Source organism: Astyanax mexicanus, chromosome 22 (genome assembly GCF_023375975.1).
Source record: "Astyanax mexicanus isolate ESR-SI-001 chromosome 22, AstMex3_surface, whole genome shotgun sequence".
Lineage (NCBI taxonomy): Eukaryota > Metazoa > Chordata > Actinopteri > Characiformes > Acestrorhamphidae > Astyanax > Astyanax mexicanus.
In genome coordinates this window covers 34,134,943-34,151,777 of record NC_064429.1, presented here as the reverse complement: position 1 = coordinate 34,151,777, position 16,835 = coordinate 34,134,943, and the positions used below count along the sequence as shown (strand labels likewise).

At 38.0% G+C, this 16,835-nt stretch overlaps 1 protein-coding gene across 1 annotated transcript in view; it reads left to right on the top strand.

Moving 5' to 3' along the window:
• aacs (acetoacetyl-CoA synthetase) overlaps positions 1-16,427 on the top strand; it is a 71,018-nt gene extending 54,591 nt beyond the window's left edge. Inside the window, exons 13-18 of the mRNA XM_049470588.1 lie at positions 300-413; positions 724-849; positions 5,079-5,148; positions 5,522-5,580; positions 6,486-6,688; positions 11,148-16,427. Of these exons, the coding sequence (XP_049326545.1) occupies positions 300-413; positions 724-849; positions 5,079-5,148; positions 5,522-5,580; positions 6,486-6,688; positions 11,148-11,285 (710 nt within the window). The 3' untranslated portion in view covers positions 11,286-16,427. The remainder of the gene's footprint in view (positions 1-299; positions 414-723; positions 850-5,078; positions 5,149-5,521; positions 5,581-6,485; positions 6,689-11,147) is intronic.
• The last annotated feature ends 408 nt before the right edge of the window (positions 16,428-16,835 follow it).

Genomic DNA, 16,835 nt, shown 5'->3' with positions numbered 1-16,835 from the left:
TTTTAGCTCGTTTTTCTCCCAATTTTTCTTTCCTTTCTTTTTCTCCTCACTTTCTTAACTTTTTTTTTTCTTGACTGTTCTTTCTCTCTCGTTTTCTCTCCTTTCATTATTTTTTATCTCCTTTTTCTTATGCTCTCCTTTGTGCCTCCCCCTCCTTTTTTTCTTGTTTTCCCCTCATTTTTCAAACTTTCTCTATACTTTTATTATTTTTTTCTTTTTATCTCTTACTGTCTCCTAATTCTCTCCATATCTCCCCATTAATTTTTCTCTTTTTATTCTTTCTCTCTCTCTCTGATCAGGTGGGACGGACATCGTCTCGTGTTTTATGGGTCAGAACTTCACGGTGCCGGTTTACCGGGGAGAGATTCAGTCTCGGAACCTGGGCATGGCTGTGGAGGCCTGGAGCTACGAGGGTAAGTTTTATTACCTTCACTGTGCAGCTTATTAAACAGTTCACCTGTGTGTGTATAGAGTACAGTATATAATAGTACAGTATATATAGTGCAGTATGTTTACAGTGTTAATGTGTGTGTGTTACCTGTCTCAGGTAAGCCTGTGTGTGTGTATATATAATAGTACAGTGTTTATAGTGTTAATGTGTGTGTGTGTGTGTGTGTGTGTTACCTGTCTCAGGTAAGCCTGTGTGTGTGTATATATAATAGTACAGTGTTTATAGTGTTAATGTGTGTGTGTGTGTGTGTGTGTGTGTGTTACCTGTCTCAGGTAAGCCGGTGTGGGGGGAGAGTGGGGAGCTGGTGTGTTTGAAGCCGATTCCCTGTCAGCCCACCCACTTCTGGAACGATGAGAACGGCAGCAAATACCACAAAGCTTACTTCTCCACCTACCCAGGTAACCTGAGCTCACCTGTGTTCTTCTCCTTGCAACACCATAACCTCCACTTAATAACCACCTTATCAACACCATAGCAACCACTTAATAACCACATTAACAATTTTATAGCAACTATCTGGAATACTATATCATCCTCCTAGCAACACCATAAACTCCACTTAATAACCACCTTATCAACACCATAGCAACCACTTAATAACCACATTAACAATTTTATAGCAACTATCTGGAATACTGTATCTTCCTCCTAGCAACACCATAAACTCCACTTAATAACCACATTATCAACACCATAGCAACCACTTAATAACCACATTAACAATATCATAGCAACTATCTGGAATACTGTATCTTCCTCCTAGCAACACCATAAACTCCACTTAATAACCACCTTATCAACACCATAGCAACCACTTAATAACCACATTAACAATTTTATAGCAACTATCTGGAATACTGTATCATCCTCCTAGCAGCACTATGACCTCCACTTAATAACCTCCTTAACAACACCATAGCAACCTCCATGACCTCCACTTAGTAACAACATTTCAATCACTTAATAACCTCCTTAACAACACCATAGCAACCACTTGATAACCGCCTTAATAACACCAAAGCAACCACCTCAGATACCATATCGTCCTCCTTGTAACACCATAATCTGCACGGTTCCAGATTCCTCAGTCTGGTTGTGTGATTCAGGTTTCCTTGGGCGTGCAGTGTATTCGGAATACCGCATCATCCTCCTAGCAACACCACAACCTCCACTTTAGCAACAGCATTTCAACCATCTGCGAAACCGTAGGAACCACCTTGTAACACCATACAACACTTAATAACCCACTTATCAACACCACAGCCACAAAATAACACCTTTCTCATGTTTTCTACGTCATTTTTTCATTCTTTTCTTTTATTTTTTTTCCTAAAGCCTGAAGGCGGGTTTATCTGTTTGGCTGGTTCTATTATCGGAGCGGTTCTAACGGGTTCTCTGGGAGAGGAAAGCCCGAGGCTCCTCAGTGTCAGAAAGCTCTTCAGCATCTCATTACTCAGATATCAGAGTTTTTGCCCGGTGGTGTTTCCATTATTTTGCCCACCCACTGTAACTGATACAGCCGTAAGCCGCGTGCGCTCAGAGACGCTGGTGTCTTCACCGGGGCTGTGCCGTGGTCTGAACCCTGAGGGGTTAAAGCAGAAGGTTCTGCACTGGAATCGGTTCTGCCTGGTTTTATTTGCGAGTGTCCCTGAGTGTCAGGCCGGCGGGGGGGACAGGGGGACGCAGTGGTGGCGGGGGGGGACGTGGTGGGTTTATGACCGTTCCAGAGAGTAAATGATCTGTCCTTGTCTTGTTTAGCTGCAGTCAGCACGCCGGCGTGTCCGGGATTGAGGCTGGAGTTTTTCTAAAGCCGTCTGCATTGATTAAATGATCTCACGCCGCAAATGGAATAAAGGAGCTTGCCAGCTTTTGTTAGCAGGAGAGGAGATCTCTCCATTACAGCCCTGCAGACTCCGGTAACACCGCACCCGTTTACCGCACCATCAGTTCTGCAGCTCCTGCACTGTTATACCAGATACCTTCTGTTTATTTTATTCAGACTTTATAGTCCAATAATTTTTTTATGCTTTTATCCAGATTTTAATACATTTATCCAGAGTTCCAGCTGGTTTGGTCTGGTTATGTGATCCAGTTTTGGACGTAGGATTTCTTTAGAGGTGCGGTTTCTTCGAATGTAGGGTTTTTTCGGTTGTAGAGTTTCTTTACATATAGTTATTTTTGGGAGGTATGTTTATTTTTTGACGTAGTTTTTTTTGGGGCATAGGGTTTCTTTGGGCATAGGGTTTCTTCTGATGTAGGGTTATGTTTTAACAGGGTTTCTTGGAATGTAGGTTTTCTTTGTGTGTAGGTTTTCTTCTGACATAGAGTTTTTTTCTGACGTAGGTTTTCTTTGGTTGTAGAGTTTCCTTGGACGTAGGGTTTCTTCGGACAAACGTTTTTTTTTTTTAGAGTAGCATTTTTTGGGCATAGGATTTCTTCTGATGTAAGGTTATTTTTTAACAGGGTTTTCTTTGGTCGTAGGGTTTCTTTGGTTGTAGGGTTTCTTTGGACGTAGGGTTTCTTTGGTTGTTGGGTTTCTTTGTACGTAGGGTTTCTTTGGACTTAGGGTTTCTTTGGATGTAGGGTTTCTTTGGACGTAGGGTTTCTTTGGACGTAGGGTTTCTTTGGACATAGGGTTTCTTTTTTACGTTGGGTTTCTTTGGATGTAGGGTTTCTTTGGTTGTAGGGTTTCTTTGGACATAGGGTTTCTTTGTACGTAGGGTTTCTTTGGTTGTTGGGTTTCTTTGTACGTAGGGTTTCTTTGTACGTAGGGTTTCTTTGGACTTAGGGTTTCTTTGGATGTAGGGTTTCTTTGGTTGTAGGGTTTCTTTGGACGTAGGGTTTCTTTGGACGTAGGGTTTCTTTGTACGTAGGGTTTCTTTGGACGTAGGGTTTCTTTGTACGTAGGGTTTCTTTCGACGTAGGGTTTCTTTGGACGTAGGGTTTCTTTGGACGTAGGGTTTCTTTGGACGTAGGGTTTCTTTGGACTTAGGGTTTCTTTGGATGTAGGGTTTCTTTGTACGTAGGGTTTCTTTGGACGTAGGGTTTCTTTGGACGTAGGGTTTCTTTGGACGTAGGGTTTCTTTTTTACGTTGGGTTTCTTTGGATGTAGGGTTTCTTTGGACTTAGGGTTTCTTTGTACGTAGGGTTTCTTTGGTTGTTGGGTTTCTTTGTACGTAGGGTTTCTTTGGACTTAGGGTTTCTTTGGATGTAGGATTTCTTTGGTTGTAGGGTTTCTTTGGACGTAGGGTTTCTTTGGACGTAGGGTTTCTTTGTACGTAGGGTTTCTTTGTACGTAGGGTTTCTTTGTACGTAGGGTTTCTTTGGACTTAGGGTTTCTTTGGACGTAGGGTTTTTTGGTTGTAGGGTTTCTTTGGACGTAGGGTTTCTTTGGACGTAGGGTTTCTTTGGACGTAGGGTTTCTTTGGACGTAGGGTTTCTTTGGACGTAGGGTTTCTTTTTTACGTAGGGTTTCTTTGGATGTAGGGTTTCTTTGGATGTTGGGTTTCTTTGTACGTAGGGTTTCTTTGGACGTAGGGTTTCTTTGGACGTAGGGTTTCTTTGGACGTAGGGTTTCTTTGGACGTAGGGTTTCTTTGGTTTGGACGTAGGGTTTCTTTGGACGTAGGGTTTCTTTGGACGTAGGGTTTTTTTGGACGTAGGGTTTTTTTGGTCGTAGGGTTTCTTTGGTCGTTGGGTTTCTTTGGTCGTTGGGTTTCTTTGGTCGTAGGGTTTCTTTGGTCGTAGGGTTTCTTTGGTCGTAGGGTTTCTTGGTCGTTGGGTTTCTTGGTTGTAGGGTTTCTTGGTTGTAGGGTTTCTTCGGTCCTAGGGTTTCTTTGTTCGTAGGGTTTCTTCGTATGTAGGGTTTCTTCGTATGTAGGTTTTTTTTCTGGCATAGAGTTTCTTTATATGTAGGGTTTTGCCAGACTCTCGTTTTTCTTTCCGAAGCTCGGTTCCTTTGGAAATTCGGTGTCTTCATATGTACAGTATCTATGGTATCTTCTGCATGCGGTATGTTTGGATGTTTGGCTTCTTCGGACATTTGTTTTTTTTTTAGGTTGTGCAGTTTCTTTAGACATTTTTTTTTTTACAACCCGCCCCCAACCCCCTATAGGAAAAACAGTTATTTTGTTAGAAAGACACAAATATACTAGTTATACACAAACACCCATGCAGCCACTTGGCAAACCTTTGGCAACCACCTCGGATTCCATAACATGTGCCTAGCAACCACAATAAGTACTCCAGCAACAAGAAAAAAAAAACTGTATCCACTGGGCACACTGTAGCATCCATCTAGTAACCATTTAACATCCCTGTAGCAACCACCTGTAATTCCTTATTAACCATTTTGGAACACAGTAGAAAGAATCTGGGATTCCACAACAACTGCAGCCACATAAACACCCTAGCAAACAATAGCTAATACCATACCAGACTCCTTTTACTACACTTTAACGCCCACTCAGTAACACCATAGCAACCACCCAGGGTAACATGGCACACTGTTTCTGTTTTTTTGCCTGTCTTATCTATCTTTTTTTGTTTCCTTCCTCTGTTTTTCTTTTTTCCTCTCTCTCTCTCTCTCTCTCTCTCTCTCTCTCTCTCTCTCTCTGTCTGGTGTTCAGGTGTGTGGGCTCATGGAGATTACTGTAAGATAAACCCGAGGACTGGAGGGATTGTGATGTTGGGGAGGAGGTGAGAACTTTCTCTACATCCCTGAAAAACACATACAGACTCTATTAATCCCCAGACTTTACTGGATTTACTGAAGCCCGGTCTGAACGGGGAGGGGCTGCAGTTAAAGAGCCAATAGCAGCGTTTTATTCATAAATAAATAATTAAATGAATTAGAGAGTGATGTAAAGACTGTTAGTTAAAGTTTCAGAAGCTCTGTAGTTCTCTCCCACACTTCTTACTGTCTGTATTCAGGCCTTATATTAAAATATCTCAGTCTGAATGTAGTGTTTTAGTGATCTCACAGTAACCTGTTCAATTTCACACTTATAAGGTGTGAGTGTGTGCGGTTGTGAGCATGTGTTTTAATGTGTTTTTTTTGTTTTGTTAACAGTGACGGGACGCTGAATCCTAACGGAGTTCGGTTTGGAAGTTCAGAGATTTACAACATCGGTAAGAAGTTTCTAAAGTAGATGAAGAAGCACTTTCTTTCACTTTCCCTTTTTGTCCTTCTTTTTCCTCTTTTTATTCTTTTTTATCAGTCTAGTTTGAGTTATTTTTCTTTTATTATATTTTACTTCATTTTCCCTTTTTTCTTTCCTTATCCTTTTTTGTTCTCTTCCCTTGTTTTGCCTTTTTCCTGTCTTATTTTTACTTCTTTTTTGTTACTTTTTGTCAGTTTTCTCTTTTTCTTTGTTTTATTAGTTTTTTCTTAATTTTGCTTCAATTTCTTTTTGCTTTTCTTCTTACTTCTTATCGTTCCTTTTTTAACTTAATATTCCTTTCTTCTTCCTTTTTTCTTTTTCTTTTTATGTATTTATGTTTTGTTTCTGCTTTGTCCATTTCTTTTTCTGTATGCCTGTTTCTTTCCTTCTTTCCTTCTATCTATCAGTTCTATTAGTTTTTTATTTCTTTTTCTTTAGCTTATTTTTCTTTTTGCTTTTCTTCTCAGTTTTCCTATTATTTCTTTTTACTTTATTCCTTTCTTATTCTTTATATATATATTTGTTTTTCATTTTGATGTATTTGTTTTGTTCCTGTTTCCTGTACCTGTTTTATTAGTTTTTTCATTTGTTTCTACTTTTGCTTCTTTATCTTTTTTTCCTTTTATTTGTTTTGACTTAAATGTTCCTTTCTTCTTCTTCTTCTTTTATTTTATTTATGATAATTTTTTTGTTTTTCCTTTTTTATTTATTCATTTTTCTTATTTCTTTTTCATTCCTATTTCTTTCCTTCTTTTTCTTTTTCTCTTTAATTTTAGTTTATCCTTCTTTGCATTTTTTTTATGTACATGCTGTAAGTGTGGTGTTGGTACTCCTTGCTGAGTATAAATGTGTGTGTGTGTGTGTGTGTTGCAGTGGAGGCGTTTGAGGAGGTGTCGGACAGTGTGTGTGTGCCGCAGTATAACTCTGATGGGGAGGAGAGAGTGATCCTGTTTGTGAAGATGGTTCCGGGTCGGGAGTTCAGCGCCGAGCTGGTGGGAAAAATCCGGACCTCCATCAGAGCAGCTCTCTCCGCCCGACACGTCCCCGCCCTCATCCTGCAGACTAGAGACATACCGGTACACACACACACACACACACACTTCAGGAAATAGTCTGAGATGCACTTAAAACAAATACGAATCTGATTACTCAAACCACTTCAAGAGGTGGTCTAAGACACACTTAAAACAGATATAAATCAAATCTCCCAAATGACTTCAGTACGATGTCTGACACGTATTGGAAGCAGATACAAATATGATGTATCAAACTACTTCAGAAGATGGTTTGAGGCAAATTTAGAACAGATAAGAATCCGATCTCTCAAACCACTTGAGAAGATGGTCTAAGACGATCACTCAAGCCACTTCAGGAGATGGTCTGAGATGTATTTAAAGATACAGATACAAATCTGATCCATCAAACACTTCAGAAGGTGGTCTGAGACTAATTTAGAAGAGAGACAAATCTGATCCATCAAACACTTCATCAGATGATCTGAGACACATATAGATAAGATACAAATCTGATCTCTCAGACCACTTTAGGAAATGGTCTGAGACTCACTTAAAACATATACAAATGTAATCACTCAAACCACTTAAGTAGATGGTCTCAGATGTTCACTCAAACCACTTCAGGTGGTGGTCTGAGACATATTTAAAACAGATACAAATCCGATCTCTTAAACCACTTAACTAGATAGTCTGAGACAGTTTTAGAAGATACAAATCAAATCACTCTAACTGCTTCAGGAGATAGTGTGAGACAAATTTAGAAGAGATACCAATTTGATTTCTTAAACCACTTAAGGTGGTTATCTGAGACGCACTTACGACAGATACAATCTGATCACTGGAACTATTTGAAACTGGTACAAATATAATGTCTTAAAGTACTTCAAAAGATGGTCTGAGACAAATTTATAAGATATCCAAATCTGATCAATCAAACCAATTAAGTAGATGGTCTCAGACAATCACTCAAACCACTTCAGGAGGTGGTTTGAGACGCACATAAAAGGACACAAATCCGATCACCCAAACCACTTCAGGCAATGGTCTGAGACAAATGTATAAGATGTACAAATCTGATCACTCAAACCAATTAAGTAGGTGGTCTGATACACATTTAGAACAGATACGAATCTGATCACTCAAACCATTTCAGTAGGTTTTCTGAGACGTATTTGAAACAAATACAAATAGGATGTCTCAAACCACTTCAAGAGTTGGTCTGAGACGCATTTAAAAAAGATACCATCCCATCACTCAAACCACTTCAGGAGATGGTCTGAGACGAACTTAAAATAAATACACATCCAATCTCTCAAACCACTTAGAGAGTTTTTCTGAGACACACCTACAACAGATACAAATCCAGTCTCTCAAACCACTTCAATAGATGGTCTGAGACACACTTACAACAGATACAAATCGAATCTCTCAAATCGTTTCTGGAGATGATCTGAGACACATTTAAAGAAGCTACAAATCGTATCTCTCAAACCACTTCAGGAGATGGTCTCAGACGCACTTAAAACAAATCCAAATCCAATCTTTCAAATCACTTTAGGAGTTGGTCTGAGACACATTTAAAACAGATACCTATCCAATCTCTCAAACTACTTTACAAGAAGGCCTGAGATGCATTTAAAATAGACAATGATCTGAGACAAATTTAGAAGACATAGAAATCTGATCTCTCAAACTACTTCAGTAGCTTGTCTGAGATGTATTTGAAACCGTTACAAATACAATGTCTCAAAGTACTTCAAAAGATGGTCTGAGACAAATGTATAAGATGTACAAATCTGATCACTCAAACCAATTAAGTAGGTTTTCTGAGACGAATTTGAAACAGATACAAATATGATGTCTCAAACCACTTCAGAAGATGGTCTGACATGCACTTAAAACAGGTACAAATCCCATCACTCAAACTATTTCAGGAGATGGTCTAAGACAAATCTAGAACAGATATAAATCTGATTATTTAAATTACTTCAGGAAGTCATTTAAACCACTTCAGGAGGTGGTTTGAGACACTTAAAGCAGATTCAAATCTGTTCACTGAAACTACTTCAGGAGGTGGTCTGAGACAAGTTTAAAACAGATATACAGTTGTGGTCAAAAGTTTACATACACTTGTAAAAAAACATAATGTTATGGCTGTCTTGAGTTTTCAATAAGTTCTACAACTCTTATTTTTCTGTGATAGAGTGATCGGAACACATACATGTTTGTCACAAAAAACAGTCATAAAATTTGGTTCTTTCATAAATTTATTATGGGTCTGCTGAAAATGTCACCAAATCTGCTGGGTCAAAAATATACATACAGCAACAAAATTTGTCAATTTTGGTGATGTAGCGAGTTGTGTCAATCAAATTAGCTTCATGTCATGGCCTCTTCACTTCTTGTAAGTGATTCTGATTGACTACAGCTGTTGACTTCTCATGAGCCCATTTAAATAGGGCTCATTTGACCCAGTGATTAGACTCAGCTACAAAAGCTACAATGGGAAAGTCAAAGGAACTCAGTGTGGATCTGAAAAAGCGAATTATTGACTTGAACAAGTCAGGGAAGTCACTTGGAGCCATTTCAAAGCAGCTACAGTTCCCAAGAGCAACTGTGCAGACAATTATACGCAAGTATAAAGTGCATGGAACAGTTGTGTCACTGCCACGATCAGGAAGAAAACGCAAGCTATCACATGCTGCCGAGAGGAGATTGGTCAGGATGGTCAAGAGTCAACCAAGAATCACCAAGAAGCAGGTCTGCAAGGATTTGGAAGCTGATGGAACACAGGTGTCAGTCTCCACAGTCAAGCGTGTTTTACATCGCCATGGACTGAGAGGCTGCCGTGCAAGAAAGAAGCCCTTGCTCCAGAAAAGGCACCTTAAGACTCGGCTGAAGTTTGCTGCTGATCACATGGACAAAGATAAAACCTTCTGGAGGAAAGTTCTCTGGTCAGACGAAACAAAAATTGAGCTGTTTGGCCACAACACCCAGCAATATGTTTGGAGGAGAAAAGGTGAGGCCTTTAATCCCAGGAACACCATGCCTACTGTCAAGCATGGTGGTGGTAGTATTATGCTCTGGGGATGTTTTGCTGCCAGTGGAACTGGTTCTTTGCAGAAAGTAAATGGGATAATGAAGAAGGAGGATTACCTCCAAATTCTGCAGGAAAACTTAAAACCATCAGCCCGAAGGTTGGGTCTTGGGCGCAGTTGGGTGTTCCAACAAGACAATGACCCAAAACACACATCAAAAGTGGTAAAGGAATGGCTAAACCAGGCTAGAATTAAGGTTTTAGAATGGCCTTCCCAAAGTCCTGACTTAAACCCCATTGAGAACATGTGGACAGTGCTAAAGAAACGGGTTCATGCAAGAAAACCATCACATTTAGCTGAACTGCACCAATTCTGTCAAGAAGAGTGGTCAAACATTCGACCTGAAGCTTGCCAGGAGCTTGTGGATGGCTACCAAAAGCGCCTAGTTGCCGTGAAAATGGCCAAGGGACATGTAACCAAATACTAATGTTGCTGTATGTATATTTTTGACCCAGCAGATTTGGTGACATTTTCAGCAGACCCATAATAAATTTATGAAAGAACCAAATTTTATGACTGTTTTTTGTGACAAACATGTATGTGTTCCGATCACTCTATCACAGAAAAATAAGAGTTGTAGAACTTATTGAAAACTCAAGACAGCCATAACATTATGTTTTTTTACAAGTGTATGTAAACTTTTGACCACAACTGTAAATTTGATCTCTCAAACCACTTCAGGAGGTGGTCTGAGTCATATTTAAAACAGAGTATTTCAGAAGATGGTCCGGGGCAAATTTAGAACAGATACAAATCTGATTTCTCAAACCACTTAAGTAGATGGTCTCAGACGTTCACTCACACTACTTTAGGAGGTGATCTGAGATGTATTTAAAACTGATCCAAATTCGATCACCCAAACCACTTCAGAAGATGGTCTGAGACAATTTCATAAGAGATACAAATCCGATCACTCAAACCACTTCAGGAGGTGGTCTGAGACCAGTTTAAAACAGATATAAATTTGATCTCTCAAACCACTTTAGTAGCTTTTCTGAGATGTATTTAAAACGGGTACAAATATAATGTCTCAAAGTACTTCAGGAGATGGTCTGGGACAAATTTAGAACAGATAAAAATCTGATCTGTCAAATTACTACAGGAGATGGTCTCAGACGATCACTCACACTACTGTAGGAGGTGATCTGAGAGGTATTTAAAACTGATACAAATCCGATCACTCAAACCACTTCAGTAGATGGTCTCAGACGATCACTCAACCACTTCAAGAGGTGGTCTGAGACACATTCAAAACAGACCATGTCCTGAAGAGGTTAGAGTGATAAGATTTGTAGCTACGACACAATTAAAGCAGATACAAATCTGTTCACTGGAACTACTTCAGTAGATGGTCTGAGACGTACTTAAAACAGATTTTTAAAAAATCATGAATCTGATCTCCGTGTGTTTGTTTGTTTCAGTACACCATCAGTGGTAAGAAGGTGGAGGTGGCGGTGAAGCAGGTGATCGCAGGTAAGGAGGTGACTCAGCGCGGCGCGTTCTCCAACCCCGACTCTCTGGACCTCTATAAGAACATCCCAGAACTCCAGGGCTTCTGAAGACCCGGCTGAACATCTACAGAACCCTGCTGAGGTTCTGATCACCTCTCCTCTCAGAACTCTGGACTGTCTGATACCTGCTCAGGAGGGGTGGAGACTAGGAGAACCTTAAGAACCTTCAGAACATCCAGAAAACCTCTAGGAGAACCAGAACCAGAACCAACCTGCTGAAGAACCTGCTCTCAGAACCCATCTTTCCTGTAGCGTAGAGTTTACGACTTATCTGTGGTGGAACACTGGAGAACATCATGCATCAGAACGTATCCAAATGCTTTAGAACCCGTTAGAACCCATTAGAATCCATTAGAACCCACCAGAACCTGTCAGAACCCACAAAAAAGGGAAACTAACTTTAACGTTAGATCTGTTAATTTCTTTGTTTCTTTTTCTATATTTCGTTTTCCATTCTTTCCACAATTAACAGTACTTAAGGCAAGGAGATGGTCTGAGACGCACTTAAAACAGATACAAATTGATCTCTTAAACCACTTCAGGAGATGAGATGTTCTGAGACACACTTTAAACAGAAATCAGATACAAATACGATCTCTCAAACCACTTCAGAAGATGGTCTGAGACGAGTTTAAAAGAGCAACAAATCCAATCTCTTAAACTACTTTAGGAGGTGGTCTGAGACAAATTTAAAAAAGATACAATCCCATCACTCAAACCACTTTAGGAGATGGTCTGAGACGAACTTAAAACAAATACACATCTGATCTCTGAAACCACTTCAAGAGTTTTTCTGAGACACATCTACAACAGATACAAATCCAGTCTCTCAAAACACTTCAATAGATGGTCTGAGACACACTTAAAACAGATACAAATCTAATTTCTCAAACTACAACAAATACAAATCCTGTCTCTCAAACCACTTTAGAAGATGGTCTGAGACGAACTTAAAACAAATACACATCCAATCTCTCAAACCACTTCAAGAGTTTTTCTGAAACACACTTACAACGGATACAAATCTAATCTCTCAAATTGTTTCTGGAGATGATCTGAGACACATTTAAAGAAGCTACAAATCTACTCTCTCAAACTACTTCAGGAGATGGTCTAAGACACATTTATTAGAACTACAAATCTTATCTCTCAAACTACTTTACGAGGTGGTCTGGGATGCATTTAAAGAAGCTACAAATTGTATCTCTCAAACTACTTCAGGAGACACACTTAAAACAAATACAAATCCAATCTTTCAAATCACATTAGGAGTTGGTCTGAGACACACTTCCAACAGATACAAATCCAATCTTTCAAACCACTTCAATAGATGGTCTGAGACACACTTAAAACAAATACAAATCCAATCTTTCAAATCACTTTAGAATATGGTCTGAGACACATTTAAAACAGATACCTATCCAATCTCTCAAACTACTTTACAAGATGGCCTGAGATGCATTTAAAATAGATACAAATCTGATTACTCCAACCATTTTCGGAGATGGTCTGAAACTTACTTTTAAAACAGATACAAATCCAATCTCTTAAACCACGTTATTCATTGTTCATTATTGTATAAAGTATTACCCTTTTTTCTTTCTTTTTTTCTTTTTTCTTTTTCTATTTTTTTGTTTCTTTTAGTTTTTTTTGGCACCACTTTAAAATAAGGCTTTTTTAATAAAGGGTTTATAAGTAGTTAATTAATTATAGGTTATTAATTAGGTTGTTAATACTTAAATAACACATAAATAGAAAGGCAACAGTGGCCTGTCATTTGGCAAATAGTAATCCCACGTTAATTTATACTGTTAAACCTCAGATCTTTAGCGATATTAGCTAGCGGTTCGTCCCACGTAGCTTGTTTTAACATGGTAAACAGTAGGGCTACAGTCTGATATATACTGTCCTCTGAACGAATTAGGAGCTAACTAGCGCTTAGCACAGTTAGCGGTTAATGCTTATGCTGCTCAATCAGTGCTAGCCGGGGTTAGCAGCAACCTACAGTCCAATATGCTCGCCTCTGAACTAATTAAGAGCTAACTAGCACTTAGCGCAGTTAGCGGTTAATGCTAATGCTGCTCCAGCAGTGCTAGCCAGGTATTTATGTGTTGTAACGTTATATTAATGTTTTTTACAACCTAATTAATAACCAATAATCAGCTCCTTTACAAAGGAGTCTTATTTAAAAGTGAAACCCTTTATATTTTTCTTTGCTTTTTTTAAATTCTTTAATTTTGTTTTAATTTTATTTTCACTACTACTGTATGTTACCTCACTTATAAAACGTGCAAAACATGCAAAGGGACATAGGTTTATTTTTCTCCTCCCGCAGCTAGAGGGCGCTTTCCTGATAATCTATTTAGAGGTAACATATAAAAGTTCGTAAGTAGAATTAGTATAGAAGTATATTTTGAGGCAGATACGAGAGTTTATAGTTCGCTTTTCCTTCTGGAGGTTTGGTTCAGTCTAGGAATGTTTGTTTAACGATGTTTAAACGTTTAATTCCGCTAAAATCAACAGAATTGTTCGTAAAATCTGATTTTTTTTTATTCCTGTTCATAAACTTCGTACACATCTCTTTCCTCGCTCGTATAAAAAGTGGAATAAAACCGTTTGAGCTGCATCATCACATAAAATAAACAGCTAAAATAAAATAGCACTTGACCAAACAACTAGCTTAAATGGCTAACAAACGGAAAATTAGCATTAGCATTAGCGTTTTTGTTTAATGCATGCTAATTTAAGGAGGTTCCAGCTTGTTGTTGTTGTTTGTGTAATTTAAACTAAACTTTTCCTTAAACTCTTCTAAAGATCTGATCGTAATCTGATAAGTCTGATAATCGATATATATCGTAGCCGCTAATCTGTAGGTGTTACTGAAGAGGGTGTTGATTTGATTAGGCGAGCGTTTTTAATCAGACCAGATCAGATCCGATCAATAAAGGGAACACCAGCTTCACCAAATCTGATAAATCTGCCTTTGAAAAGGGATTAGTTCTAATTGAATAGTTCACTTCCGTATAATAATAAAAATCCTAGATCTGGTTCTTTGTTAGTTTAAATGGTTCTATTTCACTGGTTCTGTTACAGTGTGAAAGAAGCTTATTGTTACTGAATAGAACCATATTTACTCTACAGATACAGCAGATATAGATCAGACTGTAAAACACCAAATCTCCGTTTACACCTGATCACTTAATGTGTTTTTAAAAATCAGGATTATATCAAGTGTAAATGCAGCCAAGATGCATTCAAACAGATTCAAAATCGTTTTTCTCAAATCACTTTAGAAGGTGGTCTAAGACAAACTTAAAACAGATATGTGTCTGATTTCTCAAACCACTTCAGGAGTCTGTCTGAGACACACTTTAACATAGATTTCTGATCTCTCAAAGTGTTTCAGGAGATGGTCTGAGATGCATTTAAAACCGATATGAATCTGATTGCTAAAACCACTTCAGAAGTTGGTCTGAGACAAATTTAGAAGGGATACGAATCCGATCGCTCAAACAACTTGAGAAGATGGTCTGAGATGCATTTACAACAGATACATATCCAATCCCTTAAACCACTTCAGAAGTTGGTCTGAGACAAGTTTAGAAGAGATATGAATCCAATCGCTCAAACCACTTGAGGAGATGGTCTGAGACAAATTTAAAACAGATACGAATCCGATTTCTCGAATCACTTCAGAAGTTGGTCTGAGACAAATTTAAAACGGATACGAATCCGATTTCTCGAACCACTTCAGAAGTTGGTCTGAGACAAATTTAAAACAGATACGAATCCGATTTCTCGAATCACTTCAGAAGTTGGTCTGAGACAAATTTAAAACGGATACGAATCCGATTTCTCGAACCACTTCAGAAGTTGGTCTGAGACAAATTTAAAACAGATACGAATCCGATTGCTTGAATCACTTCAGAAGTTGGTCTGGGACAAATTTAAAACGGACGCGAATCCGATTTCTCGAACCACTTCAGAAGTTGGTCTGAGACAAATTTAGAAGAGATACGAATCTGACCGCTCAAACCACTTTAGGATATGGTCTAAGATGCATTTAAAATGGATACAAATCCGATTACTCAAACTACTATAGAATTTGATCTGAGATTCATTTAGAAGAGACTCAAATCTGATCACTCAAACCACTTTTGGAGTTTGTCTGAGACGCATTTAAAATGGATACAAATCCGATTACTCAAACTACTTCAGAAGTCGGTCTGAGACAAATTGTATACAGATATGAATCCAGTCTCTAAAACCACTTCAGAAATTGGTGTGAGACGCACTCAAAACAGATAATTGTTGCGCTACGAGTGGATTTTATATGCGTTTCTCTACACAGTAATCAGATTTCAGTCTGATTAAGTATTTACTAATAAGTGTAAATCCATGTACATGTGTAAATGCATTTTCCTTTAATCAGACTGAAATGTGATTGCTTGTTTATACATAATCAGCAGTTTATATATCCGATTAATTCAGTTTTAAATGAGGCTTGGGTGCGTTCACACTTACACCTAATCCATATTCTGTATAATCCTGATTTAAATTAAGTGAACAGGTGTGAACAGAGTTTACAAAGTATCCAGTTTGCTGAGAATTACTGGTGTCTGATTAATACTGTGGGGAAAAATGAATTATTTAAGGGAAAGTGTAACAGATGTGTGAACCCAAAAATGAAATTAGATTCGTGCTTATTATTTTTATATCGTCCAAATCCAGACTTGTGGAAAACATGAATTCCCATCTGAATATCGCGAACATTCCTTGGATTCCATTATGTTGAGTGGAATATTATTTTGATACATAGAACCTTTACTGTACTCATGTTTGTTCATGAACGTATACAGTATATAAATTTAAATATATATATATATATATATATATATATATACGGTTTTAGGATCTGTAACCAGGTTGTATTTAAACTGATGTAAATGTGTTGTGCTTTTAAACGGAGGCCGTTCTGGATGGTGTAAACGTCTGTGTGAATATGTATTGTAATTTCTGCGTGTTGAATGTGAATTATATTAAAGAGCATACAGCATATTTCTGATCTAATTGTGGGATCATTAATGTGGATTATATTAATGTGGATTATATTAATGTGGACTGTATGAACGTGGATCTAGATTCTGCTCATTAGCTGATAATACTTGAATTAAACGACTGTAAATCTGGTGTTGTGTGTTTGGATGGGTCTTTATTTGTATGTGTTTTATATTGAATTGCCTTTGCTAGAGCTACTAAAGGTGTCCCGTTACTTTTGACCATATGTATTTACAGTATGTCATGCATCTGTAATTGGCGTAAAATACATTAATTTCTATGGTAAGTGTATGTTTGTCTTTACACTACGAGAGACAATCAGAGGGACTTTAATCAGAGGGAGTTTAATATACTGTATGAAAATACACATTAAATATACTTTCTATGTATTTCTAAATATATATATATATTTTTAAGCAAATATACAGCTCTGGAAAGAAATGAAGAGAGCACTTCAGTTTCTGAATCAGTTTCTCTGATTTTGCTATTACTAGGTATATGTTTAAGTAAAATGAACATTAAAAATATATATAAATATAT